At 41.9% G+C, this 26,711-nt stretch overlaps 1 protein-coding gene across 1 annotated transcript; it reads right to left on the reverse strand.

Moving 5' to 3' along the window:
* Nucleotides 1–16,388: 16,388 nt before the first annotated feature.
* LOC306851324 (neuromodulin-like) lies at nucleotides 16,389–24,472 on the reverse strand. Its single transcript, XM_079387482.1, has 3 exons — nucleotides 24,304–24,472; nucleotides 18,315–18,834; nucleotides 16,389–16,877 (listed from the first exon to the last, which is right to left on the reverse strand). Exons 1-3 carry the CDS (start codon nucleotides 24,331–24,333, stop codon nucleotides 16,822–16,824), a joined length of 606 nt encoding a protein of 201 aa, XP_079243608.1. The 5' UTR covers nucleotides 24,334–24,472; the 3' UTR covers nucleotides 16,389–16,821.
* Nucleotides 24,473–26,711: the final 2,239 nt, after the last annotated feature.

Genomic DNA, 26,711 nt, shown 5'->3' on the forward strand with positions numbered 1-26,711 from the left:
CTGTCTGAGTGCCATAAATATTATTTCTCCCAAGTCTCAATGAGGCTCCATTTTCAGATTGAACAGTTGAATATTACCTATTTTAATGGCTGAAAAGCAAATGTTGGTCACTTACAGCTGATACTTATTGTATTTAAAGCAGAATGTCTGAAGAATACGTAATGTTGAAACTAGGAATGCATCCCTCTATCAAAACCATGTGCACAGAACAGACTCGTCGGAGTTGAGTGACATTATCTTTCTCTCAGTAGTCTATTCATAAGATTCTATATCTGAATCATTTTCAGGGATATTTGTAAGAAGGAATTTTGTTCATTTTAACAGCTTCTAAAACTACCAAGTGTTGAAACACACAGTATCGTGACACGTTTGAATGAAATTCCCACACCTCATAGGGAAAGTGCTTGCTTTTACCACACATTGCATTTACATCAATAAAGCAAGATTCGCCTAACCTGGATTAATTATTTGAATTTCTTTTTCTTTTTTATTGTTATTTAATGTGATCATAGTCATAGTCCTAAAGGGCATTTTCGGCATAATCACTGATAATACCTCAAACATTTAAGGTCTCTCAAACTTGAAATAATTAACACTGGGTAATTGGGATCCTGGGAAATCTTATTTTACATTTCACACTTCATACTTTACCTAGAGTTAACAATTAATCCTGGTCATTCATAATCTGATGTGTCACACTGTACATTCTTAAAGCCTGGGTTACTGTTATTATTTGCATTGTCAGCAGTGATGACTAGATAAACACACAACCATATTTGGTGTGAAAATGGGTAGGATACAACAATTTGGATATGAAGCTTCAACAAGATGTAGGACTAAACCATACAGGCCCTTAAAAATGACCCTAAGGAACTAGAACTTTCTTAGGAACAAGAATCTAAAATCATATTAAGATAACTTTAATACATCTTGAGTTACAGGCACACAAATTCTGGAAAAAATAATATTTTTGACGTTCAAACAGGTATGTATGTTTTGACGGAGGGAAACAAGATGCATTCCTAGTTTCAACATGTCTTATTCTTCAGACATTCTGCTTTAAATACACTAAGTATCAGCTGTAAGTGACCAACATTTGCTTTTCAAGTGCTGAAATTTAATATTCAACAATCTGAAAATGGAGCCTCATTGAGACCCCCATATCTCTGGGATTGAACAATGTAGGGCCTTGAAAATGAAGATTAAAAAAAAAAAAGTTTATTAAGAACTAGAATCTAAAATCATATTGCGATATCTTTAATATTTCTTGAGTTAAAGGCATGCAAACTTTGGAAAAAGAATATTTATGGAACTCAGGTATGTTCAATGCAGTTGCTTTGACAGAAGTACATGAGATACATCTCTAGTAACATTATTTGTTCTTCAGACATTCCTTTTTAAAAGAAAAGTAGTCTTCATCTTCATTTTTAAGGCCCTATATGGTTATACATATTTACAGTGGTCAAAACCTAATGTGGGTCAGTTTGCAAAAATATGATAACTGACCCACATTTGGTTTTGACCACTGAAAATATGTACATTTTAACAATTACTCCTGAAGCCATATTAAAATTCCAATATCTCTGGAACCAAACCATATAGGGCCTTAAAAATGAAGATGCCAAAAGGAAAGTTCGTTAAGACCCAATATCTAAAAGTACATTAAGATACCTTTAATACTTCTTAAGTAACAGACATACAAACTGGAGGAAATTTTTTTTTAAGTTTTCAAAAATTTTCCAAATATATAAATCTGTCTTCAATCATTAGTTATAACTGGCTGGAGTGGCAGTGGATGGTGGCAAGTCACGTGACCTGTCTATCAGTGGCAGCTCCTGACAGCCAGCTAAGGATTGAATCCCTATTCTTAATGTCTGAAGATACGAATGAGAAGAAGCTAAACAGATAGGGCTGACTCTATACATGCAGAAACAAAAAAATACAAATAAATAAACCTCCATGGTTTAACAGTTAAACATCCATTTATGAAATATATTGGTTAAAAGAAAGTTACAACCTGTCTTTTTTCCAACTAATGACAGAAAAACAAAATGCCATACAAGCAGCAGGTGTGCATCATGACACATAATAACAATCAGACGAATTTCAGCATTTTAATCACAGTAGCACAACATTGCCTTTGCCCATTGCAATAAGAGTATTATTTTCTTATATGTATTTGGTGTATTTTGAGTATTTGTATGTGTGTTAAGTGTTGGTTGTATATGTGAAGCATCATAAATGCCTGAAAACTAGTTGCCCCAAGGGGATTCATAAAACTCTAAACTAAACTAAACTGTAGAGTATTAAGAGAGAGATGGCCTGAGTGAGTGAGATTACCTGCATGTTCCTTGTTTACAACCCTGTTTTTGTCTCTTTCAATATAAAAGTCCTAACTACTCATAAAAGCAGTCTCTCGTCACCACCTAATGGTGGAATAATGTAACTAAAATTACCATCACAAACACACACCTTTTCTTAATACTATTTTTAAACACTGTTGTACTATTATTCATATTAAATAATACTTCATCTTTAATAACATCAACAGCTTTAATAACATCATAAACATTGCTAAGCAATTCAGTCAAAAGTACAAAGTTAGTGCTCTGATATACAAAAGTCATATAAAATATAACGTTTGCACTCAGCCAAAACGATTCACTCTCAGACCAAAGACTGTCCGTTAGATTCACTCAAAATGAATGAGATCTCATGTTTACCCACTATAGAGACATCAGATCTAGAGGCAACCTCCTGAAGGTCTGGCCAACATGAGCTGCTTTCGGCGGTTCATGAGTGCTGACGCCTTGGAGATCACATGCTGAAGCATATTTTCTTTATTGAAAAACTGCATATCTGAAGTCTAAACAACTACATTTTTGCCTAAAAACTTTTTAAACTACATTCTGTGACCCAACAACGGTAGCATTTATAACATAATAGTGGGTTTGTGAATCCGCCATGACACTCGCTGTGAGAAATACTGCAGTGATACACAAGGTGAAGCAGTTCCCACAGCGAAAGACCTCTCAGCCAATCAGATGGACCAGAACTGTTGTATATGTGCAATATGTAATCGTTCCTACCTTTTTTAACACATTGGAAAGTCAATCAAAATCAGTCCATTTGAGAAGCCAATCTGACAGCTTTCTGGAACCACTTGAAAAACCAGAGCAGCTGCTGAAATGAACTTTTATATCTGTGCTGTGGTGCATCATGGGATGTGGGAGATACCAAACTAGAGGATAAAATGGATTTTTGTTGTTTTAAAATTCAGTTACTGGAACTATGCATAAATGGATGTTAAATAAGAATCTGTAGATTAACGCATGTACAAAAAGTTTCTAATGTTGAGATTAGTTTTTTTGGTGTAATTCCTGGTCGCTTGCATACCCATCAATGGTTTTACTTATTAATATAAATACTCAGAAGCTGAAGTTTCACAGGTTTGTCAGAGTGAGATGGAGGTTGAAGAGTGAGAAACCTGCTACATCATTGTGAGTATTATTATTTTTTGTTCACTTGTACTTTATTCTTGTAGGCATTTACCCTGCTTATATAGTTGTGATTTCAATGGTACTGAAATGTCTAACCCAGGGGTGGCTAACATCAGTCCTGCAGAGTTCAATTCCAACCCTAATCAAACACACATGAGCCTGCTAATCAAGGTATGAGGGTTTCTAGAAAGCTACAGGCCGGCGAGTTTTTGTGTGTTTGACATAGATGTTAAGAACTGCATCAACTGAAACCGCTTCAGAGGAGAGTTTTCAGCATGTATTGTGAATGTATATTTCCATAACTGTGTTTTAGTTTCACTTTTTGACTAATCTTCCCTTACAATATTTACAGCATTGTGTGCAAATTGGTGACTTTATTCAATCAACAGCTGACAATCACTCTTTAAGCTCAGATATCAGATAGAAGGGGTACCCTACACCTAGTGACAGGGAAAGTTGGTGATGTCTAGAAATGTGCACACTAAAGAGTTTAAGTACTGTTCATTCATGGCTGCATTGATAACTGCTTGTTAATGCCATTTTACCTGACTATGTTAGAGTTTTGAATTAATGTACTCCACTTGTATGCTGTGCATCTGTGTGTGTGTGTGTGTGTGTGTGTGTGTCTTTGATACTATTTCTTTGTTTTCTTTTGCCAAAAGATTCCATGTTTGTGTTGCTGACCAAGTATCTTGGGGGGCAATCTTTTCTTTTAAATCCCTTGTATGTTCTCTTCTCTATACTTAACTATGCTTAAATGTCCTTTGCTGCTCACTGTTTTTCACCTGTCTGTCAAATATAAATGGATAACTTCAGCTCAGAGATGGCTCTGATTCCACAAGCATCTGTGTTCCTAGTACACCTCTAGAAACAACAGTTAGAAAGGCAACTTGTGCCCGCTGTCCCCTCTCCTTTTTGCCCTAATTCTGGAACCCCTTGCAGAGACTATTAGAACTCACACTGATATTCAGGGGGTTGAGATTGGCCAGTCAGTTCATAAAATTGTGTTATATTGACGATATACATCTATTTCTTACAAATGCAGAAACTTCTATTCCTACAGTTCTCAAGACTATTGATTCTTTTAGTTTAATATCGGGCTAAAGATAAATTGATAAATCTGAAATTATGCCCCTAGGGGAAGATATCTCTTCTAGCTCCTTGTTAAGTTGTCCTTTTAAGTGGTCTAGAACAGGCATCACATATCTTGGAATTCAAATTTCACCTGATTTATTAGAACTTTGGAAACTTAATTTAGCCCCACTTATTAAAAGTATAAAAGACGATTTAGAGAACTGTTTTAACCTCCCCATATCTTGGCTGGGGAGAATTAATCTCATTAAAATGAACATCCTTCCCCAAATATTATATCCCATGCAAATGTTACCACTTTGGTTTCCTAAAAAGACTATTTTAGATCTCGAGAGAAGAGTTGTGGAAGCTGTGGGTGTGGCCCCTGAGGGGGCACAGCTCATAGCTTCCGGTCTCACAACCGAGGTTGTTGAGACCATTCTCCACTCCAGAGCTCCCTCTACGAGGAGACGGTACGCCCTGAAGTGGAGACTCTTCACTTCATGGTGCGGAGATCGCCAGCTCGACCCAGTTAACTGCCCGGTAGGTACAGTGCTGGAGTTCCTGCAGGAACGACTCTCCGCAGGGTTAGCCCACTCCACCTTTAAGGTCTATGTGTCGGCAATTTCTGCTTACCACACCCCTCTTGGTGGACTGACAGTGGGCGCACAACCCCTAGTTACACGTTTCCTCCGAGGTGCACTGAGGCTAAGGCCTCCGGTACGGTCTCGGGTCCCTCCTGTCGTACTGCAGGCCCTTAGTCCTCCTCCCTTTCGGGAACCTGACCAGCTAAAAGCTATATCGTATGTGTCCAGTGCGAGCACTGGACGCATACGTCCACAGAGCTGCCATGTGGAGAAGGATGGACCAGTTGCTAGTTGCTACGGTCCTCCTAAGAGAGGTCTGCCTGCTTCCAAGCAGACCCTCGGTCGGTGGATTGTGGATGCCATTCTATGGCCTATGAGTCTTCTGACCTCCCCTCGCCGTTGGGAGTCAGGGCTCATTCCACTAGGAGTGTGGCGGCATCCAAGGCCTTTCTCGCAGGTGTCCCTATCCAACATCTGCAACGCTGCGGATTGGTCCACGCCTCTGACCTTTGTCAGATTCTATGGCCTGGACATGCGAGCCACTCCAGGCTCTTCCGTTCTCTTGCCCTAGCTGTACTCCGTATGGATACACACAGGGCAGGGATTTGGAAGTCTGGAGCCGTGGGTATCTCGTTCCCCAAAGCGTCGTTTGACGCAGCTCGAGTTCCTGAAGAGGAACGTCTTGGGTTACCCATGTAACCCCAGTTCCCCGAGGGAACGAGACGCTGCGTCACGGGGCCACACTTCTGGCATCCCTGCCAGCGCTTGCTTCTTTCTAGAAGCTGACGCCGGTTTCACCGCATGTGCTTTTATACCAGCTGGTCATTACGTCACCTCGCCCGTGACGTCCCTCCCATCCTTTGGACAGATTTCATTGGTATTCAGAGCCGGTTACGCTGTAGGCGTCCCCCCAAAGCGTCGTTTGACGCAGCGTCTTGTTCCCTTGAGGAACTGGGGTTACATAGGTAACCCAAGACGTTTTTGTTTAACCTTTTTCAAAAGAGTCTATGTAGTTAAGTCTTTTATTTTATGCAGTGTAACTTGATGTCTACATTCTGTAGTGTATGGTATGTGCTGTTTATAGTGCAGGACTGTCCTGTTCGATCATGCAGACATGGCACTTTGTTTTTTCTCCCCCATGTGCTTTTTTCTACTCTTAATTTTCTTAATTTCCTTCTGCCCTCACTCTTTTGCAAACCTGACTTAATTCTAGCTGTAAGGCAAGGCAAGTTTATTTATATAGCACATTTCATACACAGTGGTAATTCAAAGTGCTTTACATAAAAGAAAGTGAAATAGACATTAAAAACATGGAAATAAAAATAATAAAAACAAGGAATTTTAAAATGATATAGAAATTGATTTAAAATAAATTTAAAGAAAATGATTATACATAAAATTCATTGCAGTCAGTTGGGACATATAGCACAGTGCTCATTCAACAAATGCACAGTTAAACAGATGAGTTTTGAGTCTTGATTTAAATGTGACTAATGTAGCCCCACTCTTGACTGAAACCTGGATTTGAAAGAGGACACATCAGCATTCTGCTCTCCACCAGATTACAGTACTTTGAGTTTTTTTATATTTTGTAATATCTGTCTCCAAGTTGGCTTTATTTATTTTCCTCAATTGAAGGTCCACTCATCACGTGAGGCTCCGGCAACCATCTTGATGAGTAAGTCTCATGCACACCTTTCAAAGCTCTCTTGTACTCATTTGACCTTAAATGGCTCCCTGCTACATGAATTAAGTAGTATAGATGGCTTTATTTGCTCAAAGGTTGTGACTCTGAGGAGCAGAACAGGGAGACCGTGACCTGCAGCTGCTGATCCACTGCGTCTTGGGCTCAGATCAGATAGACTGGGCTCCCTGAAGTACAGTTACAGGGATGGTTGGTCATGGTGCTTTGGATAAAATGTTATCAAGCAGTTAAAATGTTTGAGACCAATATGTTTCTAATATGAAGGTAGGCAAGTGCAGATAAGGCCTTTTTTTAATAATTATGTACTCCTATGATTTTCTATTTCCTCTGCCCTTCACCCACATCTGTGTATAGAGGTTTGGTACCTTCATATTCCCAGGGGTTAGGGAGTAAATATCCAGAAGTCAGAGCAATGTCCGGCTCCGGTTGTGCACTGTCCATACTACTTTACTGACCGCTCCCAGTCCTGTTACGATCAGGCCTAGGTCCCAAAAACAGTCCACTATAAATGTTGTATATATGTATGTTATTTATTTGAAATATTTATTTATATGAATTGAATATGAAACTGTGTGTAAATGTATTTTTTTGTATAGTGTGGAATTGTAAATAGTATTTTCATGTCATCTGTTAGGGGTGTAACAGGAAGGTGTATGAAATGTAGGGCTATAAGTCTTAGGGTTCAATTATAATGAGGCTAGGATTCTTAGGTTTGAAAAATATATGCATATACCCCGCTGAGGGCTACGTTTGAGTGAGACTAGGATTCTTAGATTTGAAAATAAAATGCATATTCCCAACTGAGGGCTAAGTTTTAGTGTTGTTGTTGTGTGGGCCTTAAATATTTTGAAAAGAGGGTATAACATTGGTTTTGCATTGACATGGGTTGTATACAGGTACCACTGCACAGAGTGCATTTGCGGAGCGAATTATTCCCTGGGTTCGTGCGAGTCGCTGTTCCTGTGAAAGGTGTGGATTTCATTCTCGGGAACGACCTGGCAAGGGGAAAAATAATGCCTGTTTTGGAGGTTGTTGATAACCCAGATCTTTTTTGCCAGTCAGAACATTTGTCTGATATTTATCCTGGCGTTTTTCCCGTGTGCACAGTCACTCGCGCTCAGTCACGCAACAAAGAAGGTGCCGTTGATCCGTCTGATTAATTTATTCTGCCACTTTTTGTTGGTGAGAAGGCCCTGGATGCTGTTGTACCTAAAAAACTAAATGTTGATTTGGAGAGTTCTAGTGTGACTATGGCTGATACAGAAATGTCAAATTTTGTCTCGAGAGAATATTATTGCTGTGCAGAAAGAGGACAAGTCACTTGTTCCTATTTTTAATTCTGTAGTTTCTCCTGATATGATTCAAAACCAGAAAGTTGCCTATTTTATTGATAATGGCTTATTGATGAGAAAATGGTGCTCAAATACAGAGGGATTTAGACTGGAATTTTGTGTATCAAATTGTTATTCCTCTTCCTTATCGTCAGCATGTTTTATATTTAGCACATGATCATTTGCTTGCTGGTCATCTTGGAGTCACAAAAACCTACAATCGAATTTTAAGACATTTCTTTTGGCGAGGTTTAAAAAAAGATGTAGTTCAATATTGTCGTGCCTGTCATTCATGTCAGTTGACTGGGAAGCCGAATCAAATTATTCCACCCGCTCCTTTGACTCCCATACCAGCAATCGGTGAGCCATTCGAACACATTATGGTAGATTGTGTTGGGCCGTTGCCTAAAACAAAAGCAGGTAACCAGTTCCTGTTAACCATTATGTGTGTGGCTACTAGATTTGCGGAGGCAATTCCATTAAGAAAAATCACCGCTTCTGTCATTATTAAAGCCCTAGTGAAATTCTTTTCTACATTCGGTTTGCCAAAAATTGTACAGAGCGATCAAGGTAGTAATTTCTTATCTAAGCTTTTTAAACAAGTGTTACAGTCTTTGGGAATCACGCACCGCGTTTCAGCTCCATATCATCCGGAACGTCAGGGGGCATTGGAACGTTTTCACCAGACTTTAAAGTCAATGCTTCGGAAACACTGTCTAGATTCGGCTCAAGACTGGGATGAGGCGGTTCCTCTGGTTTTATTTGCTGTAAGAGAAACCGTGCAGGAATCCCTTGGGTTTAGCCCAGCCGAACTCGTCTTTGGTCATCAGGTAAGAGGACCACTAAAAGTTCTTAAAGAACATATGTTGTCGGTTGATTCAAGTCCGAGTGTTAACATATTGGATTATGTTAGTAATTTTCGTGATCGGTTGCATGCTGCGTGTTCGCTAGCTAGAGAATCCCTAACTAACGCGCAGAAGGGCATGAAGCGTAGGTTTGATCGTAAAGCGGTGGCACGTTCTTTTATGCCTGGGGATGAAGTGCTTGTACTTTTGCCCGTCCTCGGGTCATCTTTATCTGCTCGTTTTTATGGACCCTATGTAGTGAAGAAGAAAATGAGTGAAACTGACTATATGATCAGTACGCCTGATAGGAAACGCCAGACTCGTGTGTGTCATATAAATATGCTAAAGTCTTACCATGTTAGGGAGAGTCAAGTGGGGAAAGCTTCGGAACCGATTGCAGGGCCCGCTGTCTCTTCTGTCGCTGTAGCCATGGGGCTAACCTCCTTTCCTGATGGTCTGAGTGCGGATGAGGATGGCGTGGTTCTTCGTAACGCTCCTCAGCAGTGCGTAAAGCTAGAAAATTCTGAGATATTAAAAGATCTAAATTCTTTTCTTGACCATCTGACTACTGACCAGAAAACAGACGTTGTTGAATTAATTTCTGACTTTAACTGTCTGTTTAGCGATGTCCCTAAATTAACGAATGTCTTACAGCATGATATTAATGTAAATGGTGCTCGCCCTATTAAGCAGCATGCTTATCACGTGAATGCGGTAAAAAGATCAGTCATGCGTCAGGAAGTAAACTATTTGCAGGAGAATGGTTTAGCTAAACATAGTTATAGCCCCTGGAGTTCACCTTGTTTACTAGTTCCTAAAAAGGATGGGACATTTAGATTTTGCACAGATTTTCGCAAAGTAAATGCTGTTACGCTGCCAGACAGTTACCCATTACCACGAATGGAAGACTGTGTCGATAACATTGGATCTGCTCGTTTTGTGAGTAAACTAGATATGTTAAAAGGCTATTGGCAAGTCCCACTAACCTCACCAGCATCGGAAATTTCTGCGTTTGTAACGCCTGACAGTTTTCTTTAATACACTGCAATGGCGTTCGGGCTTAGAAACGCCCCTGCAACGTTCCAACAACTTGTAAACTTAGTGTCGGCAGACGTACCAAATTGTAATGCTTATCTCGATGATCTTGTTATATATTCTGTAGATTGGCCCGAACATGTCTGTTTATTAAGAACTGTGTTTGAACGTCTTTCCAAGGCTAATTTGACACTTAATTTGGCCAAGTGTGACTTTGGACAAGCGACAGTCACTTATCTTGGTAAAGAAGTTGGTCAAGGCCAAGTGCGACCGATAGAAGCTAAAATCATAGCTATTTCAGAATTTTCAGTTCCTACTACACGTCGAGAGTTGAGACAATTTCTGGGTATGGCTGGCTATTATCGAAGTTTTTGCAAAAACATTTCAACTATTGTTAGCCCTCTTACTGCCCTGCTTATCCCGTCTAAACAGTTTCACTGAGTGTCGGTATGCTTTCAACTGTGTGAAAACTCTCTTGTGTAATGCTCCGGATTGTTAAACTGGAGGTCGACGCAAGTGCTGTTGGAGCCGGAGCTGTCCTTCTTCAGGAGAATAAACATTGTTTAGATCATCCTATTAGTTATTTTTCACGCAAGTTTAATAAGCATCAGTTGAATTATTCCATGATTGAGAAGGAAGCCCTTGCTTTGTTGTTTGCTTTACAGCTCCAGCAGTCTTCCTGTCATCGCGTTTACTGATCACAATCCCCTTGTGTTTTTATCTCGCATGTACAATCAAAATCAGCGTTTGATGCAATGGTCTCTAATAGTTCAAAACTATAATTTGGAAATTAAACAAAAAGGGTACTGAAAATGTAGTAGCCGATGCTCTTTTGAGGGCTTAGTTATGGTGATGTAATATCACAAACTGGTTTGTTCTTAAGGGTGGGAGTGTTACGTCCCGGCAGGTGTGCCTTCGTCTCTCGCTTTTCTCTCCCTCCCTGTCATTTTCTTCGGATCAACCCCTCAGGACTGCTATTGGCTTAGGAGGCTGTCAGTCTTCATTAATTCAAGTGACGTCATGACCTGGATGGGAGACCTCCGGTGAAAACTAGGTTGCTGTTGGAAGAGGTGTTAGTGAGGCCAGCAGGGGGTGCTGACCCTGTGGTCTGTGTGGGTCCTAACGCCCCGGTATAGTGACGGGGACACTATACTGTCAAAAAGCACCATCTTTCGGATGAGACGTTAAACCGAGGTCCTGTCATTAAAAATCCCATGGCACTTCTCGTAAAGAGTAGGGGTGTAACCCCGGCGTCCTGGCCATATTCCCTCCACTGGCCCTTGTCTATCATGGCCTCCTAATAATCCCTATACACTTGATTGGCTCTATCTCTCTCTCCTCTCCACCTGTAGCTGGTGTGTGATGAGCGCACTGGTGCTGTTGTCCTGTGGCTGTCGTCGTATCATCCAAGTGGATGCTGCACACTGGTGGTGGTTGAGGAGAGACCCCCCACATGATTGTAAAGTGCTTTGGGTGTACAGCAATACACAATAAAGCACTATATAAATGCATCATTCATTCATTCATTCTTTTAAAAGAGACGTCTAGATGAACCCAAGGAGAGGCGATTTTTGGTTGTTCTGCTCCATTTTAGTGATTGTTAATTTGCCTCTCTTGTTTGTTTTGTTCTTGTTATTTAAGATGTCATCTTGTTAACTGTTGTGATTTACCTTTCCTTTAGCTTGCTTTTGTTATTAGTTGATGACAACCTTCGTTTGTCACAGGAGTTTTGGACAGGTAATATGTCCCGTGACGTACACTCTACAAACACGTAGTGATCCCATTGTATAGATACATCAGGTTAGCAGTGAGCGCTGTTTGGTTAGTACAGGGTAGGAAAGTAAGGCCTGTAAATGCCGAAGACTTGCTTTCATTGTTTTGTTTCTCTTTAGTTAGGTTAGAGGTTGAAACTGAGTTAGATTGGTTTTGTTTTGTTCTTTTGTTTTCTTTAGCGCCACTTGTGTCCTTTTTTCCTGCGTGTTTTTGTTTTGACTATTCTCAAGTAATCATTGTATATTATTTACTTTTTGTTTATCTCTTTTCTTTATTGTTATAATTTATCTATATTGTTGTTTTTTTCTTTATTTGATTCAGTCCATCTGATCGCACAGGTACCTCTCACACACATGTTGGTTTTTGTGGTTTATGGGGACTCTCCATAGGCGTAATGGTTTTTATACTGAACAAACTGTGTGTGCTATTGCCCTACACCAACCCTACACCTAAACTTAGCCCTCACAGGAGACTTTGCATTTTTACAATTTTAAAAAAAACTTTGTTTATTTTTAAACCCGTTTTACAAGTGAGGACATCCCCAAAGGGAGGTTTTTGGTTTTGGTTTATTGACACTGTTTATTTTAAAAGATCCGTTGTAAAAGCTACATAATGAAGAATAGTTTAGCATCCAAATGTTACAAATACGGCAAAAATGTTTGGATTCTTGTGGAATAAGCCCAATGCCGTTTCAGTTTTGCTTGTATGCTGTGTATAATGAATGCCAGTATAGCCTATTTTGTGTTTTATTTTATAGTTTAATATATAATTTTTTACTTATTTTTCATTCTTGTTCTGTTCTAAATACCATTCAATTTAAAATATTTGTTGTAGAGAGAGGGGAACTGAATCGGCTATAATGTAGGTCTACATTTACCAGTATTTTAATATCATAAAATAATATTATAAAATTACATAAATTAATGTACCCTAATTGTTTGCGGTTACAAGGTTAACGGGTGTTTTTGTAGTAAGATCAATTTCTGTTTAATGAGATCGTCCTGTTTTTGTCAAGGTTTTGTTTCTCTGTGTTGTAAACGGCTAGGCTTCTTAGATTGATAAATGAGACCCATGTGTATCAGAACTACAGTATGGACTGAGCCTACATTATGGACTGAGCCTACAGTATGGACTGAGCCTACATTATGGACTGAGCCTACATTATGGACTGAGCCTACAGTATGGACTGAGCCTACAGTATGGACTGAGCCTACAGTATGGACTGAGCCTACAGTATGGACTGAGCCTACATTATGGACTGAGCCTACATTATGGACTGAGCCTACAGTATGGACTGAGCCTGCAGTATGGACTGAGCCTACATTATGGACTGAGCCTACAGTATGGACTGAGCCTACAGTATGAACTGAGCCTACAGTATGAACTGAGCCTACAGTATGGACTGAGCCTACAGTATGGACTGAGCCTACAGTATGAACTGAGCCTACAGTATGAACTGAGCCTACAGTATGGACTGAGCCTACAGTATGGACTGAGCCTACAGTATGGACTGAGCCTACAGTATGAACTGAGCCTACAGTATGAACTGAGCCTACAGTATGGACTGAGCCTACAGTATGAACTGAGCCTACAGTATGGACTGAGCCTACAGTATGGACTGAGCCTACAGTATGAACTGAGCCTACAGTATGAACTGAGCCTACAGTATGAACTGAGCCTACAGTATGAACTGAGCCTACAGTATGGACTGAGCCTACAGTATGGACTGAGCCTACAGTATGGACTGAGCCTACAGTATGAACTGAGCCTACAGTATGGACTGAGCCTACAGTATGAACTGAGCCTACAGTATGAACTGAGCCTACAGTATGAACTGAGCCTACAGTATGGACTGAGCCTACAGTATGAACTGAGCCTACAGTATGAACTGAGCCTACAGTATGGACTGAGCCTACAGTATGAACTGAGCCTACAGTATGGACTGAGCCTACAGTATGGACTGAGCCTACAGTATGGACTGAGCCTACATTATGGACTGAGCCTACAGTATGAACTGAGCCTACAGTATGGACTGAGCCTACAGTATGGACTGAGCCTACATTATGGACTGAGCCTACATTATGGACTGAGCCTACATTATGGACTGAGCCTACATTATGGACTGAGCCTACAGTATGGACTGAGCCTACAGTATGGACTGAGCCTACAGTATGGACTGAGCCTACATTATGGACTGAGCCTACATTATGGACTGAGCCTACATTATGGACTGAGCCTACAGTATGGACTGAGCCTACAGTATGGACTGAGCCTACATTATGGACTGAGCCTACATTATGGACTGAGCCTACAGTATGGACTGAGCCTACAGTATGGACTGAGCCTACATTATGGACTGAGCCTACAGTATGGACTGAGCCTACATTATGGACTGAGCCTACAGTATGGACTGAGCCTACAGTATGGACTGAGCCTACAGTATGAACTGAGCCTACAGTATGGACTGAGCCTACAGTATGAACTGAGCCTACAGTATGAACTGAGCCTACAGTATGAACTGAGCCTACAGTATGGACTGAGCCTACAGTATGAACTGAGCCTACAGTATGAACTGAGCCTACAGTATGGACTGAGCCTACAGTATGAACTGAGCCTACAGTATGGACTGAGCCTACAGTATGGACTGAGCCTACAGTATGGACTGAGCCTACATTATGGACTGAGCCTACAGTATGAACTGAGCCTACAGTATGGACTGAGCCTACAGTATGGACTGAGCCTACATTATGGACTGAGCCTACATTATGGACTGAGCCTACATTATGGACTGAGCCTACATTATGGACTGAGCCTACAGTATGGACTGAGCCTACAGTATGGACTGAGCCTACAGTATGGACTGAGCCTACATTATGGACTGAGCCTACATTATGGACTGAGCCTACATTATGGACTGAGCCTACAGTATGGACTGAGCCTACAGTATGGACTGAGCCTACATTATGGACTGAGCCTACATTATGGACTGAGCCTACAGTATGGACTGAGCCTACAGTATGGACTGAGCCTACATTATGGACTGAGCCTACAGTATGGACTGAGCCTACAGTATGGACTGAGCCTACAGTATGGACTGAGCCTGCAGTATGGAGCCTGCAGTATGGACTGAGCCTACAGTATGGACTGAGCCTACATTATGGACTGAGCCTACATTATGGACTGAGCCTACAAGTATGGACTGAGCCTACATTATGGACTGAGCCTACATTATGGACTGAGCCTACAGTATGGACTGAGGCCTACAGTATGAACCAACAACATATTGGTTCTAGATATGTTTGCTCAATAATCCCCAAATCAAAACTTTCATTAATGCTTCCTATACTAACAGATAATTCTATAATTTGTCATTTATTCATTGTATCTGCACAGAATATGCTTCTTGAACAATTTAAAAACAATTACCCATAAACAAAATAATAACTAGCAAAACAAATGATGGCATAGAATGATCTCATAAGCTTCTGTTGCACTCTTTAAATCATGGTGTGTTTTTGGTGACTTTCATTAAAGACCTAGTTTTAGAAAAGAGTGGATATTCTACTGTCCATATGTATAATGTTATAAGACGATATAATTCAAATACTGCAGGTAATATTGTGAATCAAAGTGAAACCTGATGTCTGTCACTTGTGTCTTATCTACGTGGCTTGATCTGATGGGTGGACAAGGAATGCTTGGAAAGAAAGTCTGGCACTTCAGATACATGCCCAAAGCAGTTTAAATTATTTAAAAGCAGACAACCTGATTAGCAGAAATTTTAAAAACTTGGACCTAACTGTTATTTGGTATTTCTGCCATATAAAGATATTACTTTCAGCCACTAGGCAGAGCTCCAGCAGTGGGATTTGTTTTTGGAGACCCCTGCCCCTGCGTCCAGATAAACCTACTTTCATGTAATATATTAGGTGAAAAACAGTATGCGAGTAATACGTTTTTGTGAAGTATTGTAATTCAATATTTTTTTTCTGTCTTGTATCAGATCACATACAATCTCTTGTAAAGGTACTCTCTCTCAGCTTTTCCTTTCCAATTTTTCCAAACTGTAATTTAGGACATAGTATCCTCTCTTTCTGTGGTCATCGTGCGCATATTTTTAAAACTCAGAATCAAATATTGACCGATTCTGTCAGAAAGCTGCTAGAATTAAGAGCAGGGCCGGCGCCAAGGGGGGGGAACTCGCGGGCCACGTTTCCATCCTCTCACCTCCTTGCTGAACGCGATCGATATTGTAAGCGAAAGTACCGATAAAACAGCACACATAAGAAAGCGATCGCACGCTCTGTTTTTACAGTGTAATTGATGAACTTCAGTTATTGAACGGACCTGAATCAACACTGAACTGAGTAGAGATTAATAATGACACTGCTGTCATTTTTAAGCAAATCTGAATTTGTGTCATATTTGATTAAGTTTGCATTAAGTCTGTTACTTCCCTGTTTGTTAAAATCTGTCTTTAATAGAAATGAATGAGCTCAGACAAACCCACAGGCTGAAAGAACGACGCATGTCGTGAAAGTAATTGGCACATTTCTTTATTTTGAAAACAGACATGAAACCATTTTCCACGATTTAACTCCTTAGATTCAAACTCACTTGAACAGAAAGGCTGGCGCGTTTTCTTTTTGTTGGATTTACTCGATATTTAACATCAGTGCAGAAATATCTCCAATTAAACGCTCATAACAACACCAAGGACATTAAGAGAAGCCACATGTATTAGCTGGGTGTGTGTGAGAAGGTTCTCGTCTCTGGAGGAAGGATTCTCCTGACGGAGCCGGACAGATGGAGGCTTGTGTCCGTCTGCGATCGATCCGCACTGGAAAACTCCCTCCACACGTCAGAAAATCATTGCCACACCAGAAAAGAGAGGACAAACATAAAAACAGACCGTCTTCATCATCAAGAGCAGTCTGTCGGTTACTTAGGATTTTACATTTCACTGGTCGTCTGTTAAACGTTCTCGTCTGAAACGGCCTCCTCTGCTGGTTTGGAGTCTTCCACGGCCTCTGCAAACACCACAAGAAACCGCTTCAGTTCCTGACACACTTACAGACCGCTGCTGGACCGCCAGATAATGCCCATTACTGAAACACTCCGCAACCGCAGCTCCACCGGAAATGCATTCATGACTCTCGCGGTCAGATAAATGGACTTCTTTCAGTTTTTATATACATATGTTTATTGTCCCGTTGCTAACTTAACTACACCCTCGTAACATATCCGGGTCTGTTTTGACCCAGAAGAGATAAATACATTCTGTTCCCTAAACATTTTTGGGAAATTTTCCACAGCGTGAATACAAAACGTTTGACGTTTGTTCCTTTACTATGAAAGAAAATATTATAAACTTTTTTTGTGTTCGGGTCATTTTGACCCGGGTATGTATAGAGAACCATTGGGTGCCAAAAAATACTTTTTTGTAAAATTGTCTAATAAGATATATTAGTGCCAAAAAACTATTATAAAATATACTTGGCCTTTTCCCCATATCTCACACACTTTTGGCAGATTTCGCTGATGAACATGAATATGTACGTCTATTGATGAACCACTGCAACATGGTGGATCACTTTTTTATCTGAAAGTTTATACAAAGAGTGAAATTAGTTTATTTTGACAGAAAACCTTTCAGAATAATATTTATGTTGTTCTGATGTTGTTCTGTTAGAAATAAATAGGTTTCATAAATTTGCACGGTTTTTAGAAACCATGAGTTATAAATTCAAAGGAGTTTCACTAAATCCCACTCATTCCAGTGGGGTTAATACTTCGATTATATCTTCTTATAAATTTCATACAATGATACATTTGAATAAAATTTCTCATCAGTGTGACGGTGTGGTTCATGAGTAATTTCAAAGGTTCTTTCATACTCTAAAAGCTTGGTTTTTAATTTATTAAAATTTTGTTCCAACCAAGACAAAATGGTTCTTTTAAGAACTGTTGAAAGGTTCTTTATGGGCATTGATGGTTCCATGAAGAACATTTAAGGTTCTTTATAGTGGAAAAAGGTTCTTTTAGATTTTTTAAAGTTCTTCACACTAAGAAAAGTGTTGACTGAAAGGTTCTTTGAGGAACCCTAAAAGTTTCTTCTATGGCGTTACGCTCTTCAAAATAAAGGTTCCAAAAGGGAGTTTTCCCAGCGAGGCCATAGAAGAACCTTTTTGGTTTTCCAAACAACCTTTGAGTGAACAGTTTTTAAAAGAAACTTGACATGAAGAACATGTTATATACGGTATCTGCTATAAAGAATGTGGAATGGAAAGTTTCCACGGATGCTCAAGTTTCTTCATGGAACCACAGATGCCAATAAAGAAGCTTTATCTTGAGGAGTGTACGGCCTTCATGTTTATGCTTCACATGTTGTTTGGTCAGAATAACTGTCCCCACTCACACTGATGATCTCAGAGCTCAAACTGAGTGTCTGTGTTTTTCTGACGTACCTTTCTTGTCTATTTGGTCTGTCTCCTGGCTCTCGGCAGCGTCAGGCACATCGGCTTGTTTGGCTTCCTCCTTCTCCTCCTCCTGTGCGTTTACATCGTGGGCGGGGTTCTCGGCCGCCGTGTTCTCCGACTCTTTTGGCTTCTCCGCCTCCTGCAGCTGCTCCTGCGCCTCCTCTTTAGCAGGCATGTCCGAGGGGGCGGAGTCAGTTGCTGCTATGGGCGGGGCTTCAGCAGCAGGCGAGTTGGGCTGCTCGGCTGGTTTGCTCTCTTCTGTTTCCGTGGAAACCTCAGCCGGTTTCTCCTCAGACGGAAAGACTCGCTCCTTCTTCTCCTCCTCGTTCTCGGCGGACTCGTCCGGAGCGGCGTCGTTCTCCTCGTCTTTCTCTCCGTCCTTCATCTTTTTCCGGGTGATGTGTCCGCGGAAGCTGGCCTGGATCTTGGTGGCGGCCTTGTGGGCGTTCTCCTCAGGTTTGGTTCCATCCTGCTTGATCTCCTGATCGGCCTCTTCGTTCTTCTCAACCTGAGACCAGAAACACAAGACCATCAGTATCTCCTCAAACACTAACAGTGACTTTGAACCAGATGTTTTATTAATTATACAGATAATTGAACTAATAAGATTCTCTTTAAACTGATGCTCCACCATGATACTAGATAAATGGATAGTTCATGGAATAAAAAAAATTAATGCATGGAATAACAAAATAATAAAAAGGTGGACTATGTTTTTTACTTTATATCTTGCAATTCTGAGTTTATATGAGCAGTTCTGACTTCTATTCTCAGAATTGCGAGAACAAATTTCATTTAAGAATTTTCATTTTGGGTGAACTATCCCTTTAAACTGAAATAGAGATAACTATGTAATTGCAACTTTCTAATCTCAAAATTCTGAGTTTGTTCTCGCAATTCTGAGAATAGAAATCAGAACTGCTCATATAAACTCAGAATTGCAAGATATAAAACAGTCCACCTATGGAAGATTGCAACCACCTTTAAATTTTTATCCCATGGCTTCGACAGAAAATTAACCATTTGAACTAAGCTTGTGTAGAAACAACTGGACACACGGATCCAGAGCAACTGATCAGCTACATTTACATTCAAGCATTTTGCAGATAATTTATCCAAAGCAACTAACAATACAGTAGCAATTCATCAGAGTCAACAATATTCACATACAGCGCCACGTTTATCAGAAAGCTCGATTAGTATGAGTGAAATGCAGAGAAGAGAGAGGAGAGGAGATATTTACTTTGCGAGAGCACTGGTTCTAATGCTACAAACCCCCAGCGAGTGACCGAAGGAAAGTAACTTCCCATCAGGCATCTGGACGGACGATCACCAGGCTTTAATTGATTGAGCATTAGAGCTTTCAGACTGAGAGTGATTTAATGAATCTGCATCTAGAGCTCAGAAGGACGTTCATCTGCTGCAATCCCACGATTACAAGCGTCTCATCTTCACTAACCAGAGCACAAGTGAGAAAACTCTCCGTCTCTGTATTAGTTTCTAAAAGCCTGATTCTGAGGAGGTGAATGTTTAGTTTTGATATGGCAGACACGCATTGAATCAGACGCATGAGAACTGAATGAGTGATTAAAGCCATCAGCGCTGGAGCTCAGGCTGAGGTCAGGTCTCTCAGGATCACACACTCTTCTGCTCTGGACCAGCATCAAATATAATTAAACTTGTTCATATCAGGGAAAAATATCAGCACCTGGCAAAGCTAAAAGCAAAGCACCTGTCAGGACAAGAAAGAGTGGTGTCTGACCGGAGAATCAGGGAGAAAGACTCAATATTTACCTTGTCCATCAGTGTCCAGGGAGGCTTTTGTCCACCGAGGGCCTTTTAATTTAATACTGAAATGAGTCTAATGAAAAAAGCAAGCATAAAATTAAAAAAAACTTTGTAAAAGTGACACATCATGCATGACAAACACATTCATGTATCTACCTTGAAGATGAAAATGAAATCATAAATGCAAAATTAAAATCTAGTGAATGGAAGCCAAAGTAATGACATAATGCAAGATGAAGGCAATTTCATTTGGAAACACTTTTTCATTTATACATGCAATCTGCAAATGGACTGCAGAAAACTGTCATTTCTGTATATGCATGAGGATTTATTCTGCTGCGGTCCGGCCGTTTGAGCGGCACTTTATACATCATCTGTTCTGATATTTAACCTCATAACCTGTGGATGCAACCGTGCTACAATCAATATCCGCCAATAAACGCATCTCCAGCTGTCAGACCCACTGATATTTGACCCGTCCAGATGATGAGGTATCATTCATCTGCATCTGCGTGTGTTTTAAGGGTTTATCAAGTGATTTACTGAATGAGCGTCCAGTGCAGTACAGTACAGTCACGCATCTGACGCTGCTGCAGGTGCAAGAGCTGGAGCTGTGACTCTCAAACGCACGCACGCACACGCACGAACGAATTCTCACACACACGCACACATGCACGAACTCTCTCACGCGCACACACGCACGAACTCTCTCACATGCACGCATTCTCTCTCTAACAAACACACTCACACTCTCTCTCTCTCACTCACTCACTCACTCACTCACCCACTCACACCCTGTTCAACTGGACCTGTTGCTCAGGTACAAACAGTAAATGCCCAGTGATGACTGTGAGAGTGTTAGAGAGAGAGAGAGAGAGTGTGTGTGTGTGTGTGTGTGTGTGTGTGTGTGCGTGTGTGTGTGTGAGTGAGTGTGGTGTGTGGTGTGTGTGAGAGAGTGAATGAGAGAATGCGTGTGTGTGTGTGTGTGAGTGTGGTGTGTGTGAGAGTGAGTGAGTGAGTGCGTGTGTAAGGGGGTGTGTGTGTGTGTGTGTGTGTGTGTGCGTGTGTGTGTGTGAGTGAGTGTGGTGTGTGTGAGAGAGTGAATGAGAGAATGCGTGTGTGTGTGTGTGTGAGTGTGGTGTGTGTGAGAGTGAGTGAGTGAGTGCGTGTGTAAGGGTGTGTGTGTGTGTGTGTGTGTGCATGCGAGTGTGTAAGAATGTGTGTGTGTGATGTCAGTGTGAGTCAGGTGTGTGTGTGTGTGTGTGTGTGATGTCAGTGTGAGTCAGGTGTGTGTGTGTGTGTGAGATGTCAGTGTGAGTCAGGTGTGTGTGTGTGTGATGTCAGTGTGTGATGTCAGTGTGAGTCAGGTGTGTGTGTGTGTGTGTGTGATGTCAGTGTGTGATGTCAGTGTGAGTCATTCTCGTGAGTCACATTCACACCACAGATCATGACATCATCAGCTGATCTCTGACGTGAAGCTCGTTAACTGCTCAATAAACAGAACGAAAGTAACAATAGTCTGAGATCTTTTATTTAAAAAAGCGATTCAAATGGAAAATGCATTCAAACAGATGATCTTCAGAAGTGTTTGATGTGATTCAGTTCTTATGAGAGAATGAACACGTTCCACCCTTAATAAATAATATTTCTGGCATCATCATATATGATGCTTCACAACACTAAATGAAATATCAATGCAGAAACGACTGTGAGGGTGTAAACTGATGGCTGTGTGGCAGATGCTGATGACCGGTCTCTTTGATCAGGAGAAAGAGGGCGTGTCCAGTCCAGAAGATTGACATTATCTGAAGGACTCAATCAAGGACTGATCATAACTCAGGTTTATGAGGCCTTGACCGAACGCCAGATCATCACATCATTTAATCTGAGCTCTGCAGCAGCCGGGAACATAACTGGGTTTTGGTTGCTGGGTTCAAAGGTCACGTTAAAACAAAAGCCAAGAGCCTCTGAAGTGACCGGACAGAATCAGAGCCCAGTGGCTTTCAGATCAACTCATAGAGCGACGAGAGACGTTCACATACAGAATCCGGAGTCTTAAAGGAAATATTTCAGATGAGGATCTGAGCTCATCTGATTATGAGGAAATATTTGTGCATGTTGAATGCATAAAACATGTGACTGTATGGAATGTGCTTTCAATAATCATAGGAAATATGAAATTATGCAGGATACATCAGCACAGAGTCTTGCAGCATTTGTGGAAGGAGCCACACCTTAAATCCACCCGCCCCCACGACACAGACACACACACACACACAAAACCCACGAGACACACACACACACACACACACTAACGAGACACACACACACACACACACACACACTAACAAAACCCACGACACACACACACACACCAACAAAACCCACGAGACACACACACACACAAAACCCACGACACACACACACACAAAACCCACGACACACACACACTAACAAATCCCACGACACACACACACACACACACACAAATCCCACGACACACACACACACACAAATCCCACGACACACACACACACACAAATCCCACGACACACACACACACACAAATCCCACGACACACACACACACACACACACACACACAAATCCCACGACACACACACACACACACACAAATCCCACGACACACACACACACACACACAAATCCCACGACACACACACACACACACAAATCCCACGACACACACACACACACACAAATCCCACGACACACACACACACACACAAATCCCACGACACACACACACACACACAAATCCCACGACACACACACACACACAAATCCCACGACACACACACACACACAAATCCCACGACACACACACACACACACACACACACACAAATCCCACGACACACACACACACACACAAATCCCACGACACACACACACACACACACAAATCCCACGACACACACACACACACACACAAATCCCACGACACACACACACACACACACAAATCCCACGACACACACACACACACACACAAATCCCACGACACACACACACACACACAAATCCCACGACACACACACACACACACAAATCCCACGACACACACACACACACACACAAATCCCACGACACACACACACACACACACTAACAAATCCCACGACACACACACTAACAAGACACACACACACACACACACACACTAACAAGACACACCACACACACACACACACACTAACAAGACACACCACACACACACACACTAACAAAACCCACGACACACACACACTAACAAAACCCACGACACACACACACTAACAAAACCCACGACACACACACACACACTAACAAATCCCACGACACACACACACACAGAGAGAGAGAGAAAACCCACGACACACACACACGCGCGAGACTCGAGGCACGCCTGAAAATCTTCAGGACGCGATGATAATTCCCCTGCACTGACGCACACTCATGAATATTGACGCGTCAGATTCACTGTCACTGTATTAAAATAAAGACCGGAGGAGCCCCTTCTGCAGGAGGACCACACCCTTCCTTCATCTCCCTCAGTCTGCAGCTCTCTCTCCGTCTGTGGCACTTCTCTGTCTCGGTTCAGACGCTCCGCTCATCTTAACGCGCGCGTCGCGCTCAATGGGGCGTAAGAACAAAAGAGACGCGGAGCGCACCTGCGGTTCGCGCGAGTAAAGACAGGGAAGATGCTTAAAGCGGCGCGGATCTGTTTGAATCTTTAGAGCAGAAACCTCTGGTTCACACCGCCATCCGTCACTTTATGAGACGGTAAAGCCGCTGTATACCGGAGCCGTTCACCGGAGCCCCGCCCTGAGCGCAATCAAAGCTTCATTACACCCAACTCCCATCTCCAGAGAAATCATTATGATTCCTGTGAGACATTAATATAAGTGTGCTGATCTCCTCAGAGAGCCTCATCACTCACACACACACACACACACACATACACACCACACCCTAAACTCCTCTCACACACACACACACACACTCCAGCTCCACTACTTCACTCATATCTAAAGCGCATCAGACTCAGATACACCTGACAGACAGGTACAGTCTCAGCACTAATGAGAGATGATACTGTAATCATATCTTCAAGATTCTCAAACACAGCAGCAGCCTCCATCATCTCAGCTCACAGCAGTGAAAGAGTGAAGAACCCAGATATTTACCGGCTTAGTTCTCCTGATACAGCACAGCATAGTCGTATCCTTTCAGCGCCTCGCTCTGTTTCTTCCGTGTCTCTCTCTTCTCTCTCTCTGTTCTCTCACACACACCGGCTGTATCAACAGCTGATGACTCTGATGCTTAAACTCATCACAGTTGAGCCTCAGTCACTCTGTCTGTCTGTCTGCGCTGCCACTGCCAACAATGAGAGTAATCCCACCCTATAACCCCCCCCCCCTCTCTCTCTCCCTCACACACACACGCGCGCACGCGCTGATGAACCCGTTGCGCCCGCGCGCGCGGCCCCGCCCTGATCGCACTCAGTGTGAATGGCTGAATAGCTGAGAGTCCTGCTGCTCGAGGGTTAACAGAGCTGTGTGATGATAACATTATTAGGCTGCCTGTGCTTTCAGAGCACCGTTCGCATGGAAACAGCTCCGAATCGATGGCCCCGGGTGTGGACGGGCTACTCTTGGGCTCCGGTTCCTCCGGGACTCTTACCATCTGACCATCTCCATCAGAGCTGCATGTTAAAACATCTTCTTCTTGTTCATCTGTGTCTGTGAAGGTCAAACCACCCACATGTTCAAACACTGTGCTTTCCCTCACAGCAACATCTCTGAAACACACACACACACACACATCACATTTATTTATATAGCGCTTCACACTGAATTGTTTCAAAGCAGCTTCACAGCATTAAACAGAGGAACAGTGTTGTAAACGCATCAATTATAGAAGAGAGAAATTCTCATTAGCAGAGAAATCAATGGCAGAATCAATCAGGAACGTTCGATGATCGTCTGATTCACGGCGATTCTTCGTTTGGTTTCACTGCTGTATTTCTGCATGAGGTCTCCACGTCCGTCTAAAGAGACATTCTGGTCACTTAAGGATCTGACACACAAACTGACATCAGTACAAGAGGTCAGAGGTCAGCATCCTGAATACTGATTGTTGACGGCATGATCGCTGATGCTTTGAAGAATCATCCCAAACCACTCTAACGCTCCATCTTCTGTGGAACACAACAACAGATATTCTGAGAAGAGTCCATGCACTGGTAGTCAGTGGTGTCCAATGTTGTTTGGTTCCCAGTGTTCAAAAATACCCTTTGTGTTCCGCTGAAGAAAGAAGCTGCTTGTCTCAGATATCCGTCAAAATAAAGCCAATCGTAACTTTAGTTTCAAGCCAACTTTATGAAATCCATGAGGAAATAACAGCTAAACACGATAAAGCCAACATATCTGATATAACTATTGATGGATCTCAGGGTGGAACAGGAACAGTTTACAGTAAGAAACCAAGACTATCATTAGTGGAGCTGCAGGTGTGACCCGTGTGTTTCTGATGGAGCCCGCTCTCATGAAAGTGCATATTAATGGCATTTTGGGGTTTTTTTTGGGGGGGGGTTGTATTTTCAGGTTATTCTGATGACATGAATAATATGCTCTCCAAACACAACCAGACTCAGAGTTCAGGCCGAGCGATCAGTCGCTCTTCTACTCAACATGCACTTCAGTCACACACTCTTCCTCTGTTTGAGACCCACCGCTGAGGAAAGACCTGGAAACCTGTCTGGAACATCAGAACAGAAACAGACAACAGCAAAGGCAGAGATTTAGAGTTTGCAGCGTTGCAGCAGCTCCAATGACTTTACAATGAAAAGTGACTGTGAAATGAAAACATATGGAAAACGTTAAATAAAAAACACAACAGAGCGTGTGTGTGTCCTCATGAATATTCATGATGAAGATCTCTGTGCGCTCAGATTTGTGTGTGTTTGATGGTGTTTGTGCTACAGGTGTAACAGTGTCTCAGTAATCAGTGCGACAGATCGTGAAAGATTCTTTCCTCTGAGACTAGAGCATTTGCATTTTGCTGATTCGGATCTTGTGTGTGTGTGGATACCTTCAGTCTGCATCAGACACTCTAAACGAACTGCACCTCCACCCCCGATGAGGCCGGCAACTGTTGCCAAGGCAACCACACGGAAATGGCATCCTCTGACTCCAGCTGACGGAGAAACTCCATCCATCTCTCCTTCTAATGTGTGTGTGTGTGTTCACAAGACCCCACGGACGCCGCTGATGCTCCGTCTCCATGGCAACAGGCCAGAGCGACATCCAGAGCGGATGACTAACACACACACACACACACACACAGGGCTGTAAGATATTTGTCAAAGCATCAAAAAACCTCCTCAGAACGGCTTCACATCCACTGAAGGTCCTGGAGGATGATGATGCTGTTCAGGAAAATATATTGAGAAGAATCATAACAAATAATGAACCAATCACATTCATTAAAGACATCAGCCAATGAAAATAAAACCATTAGCAGCATTCCTTTGATCGTCGTCATTTACATTTACATTTAGTCATTTGGCAGACGGTTTTATCCAAAGCGACTT

This window comes from Barbus barbus, assembly GCF_936440315.1.
Source record: "Barbus barbus genome assembly, chromosome: 31".
In the NCBI taxonomy this organism is placed as follows: Eukaryota; Metazoa; Chordata; class Actinopteri; order Cypriniformes; family Cyprinidae; genus Barbus; species Barbus barbus.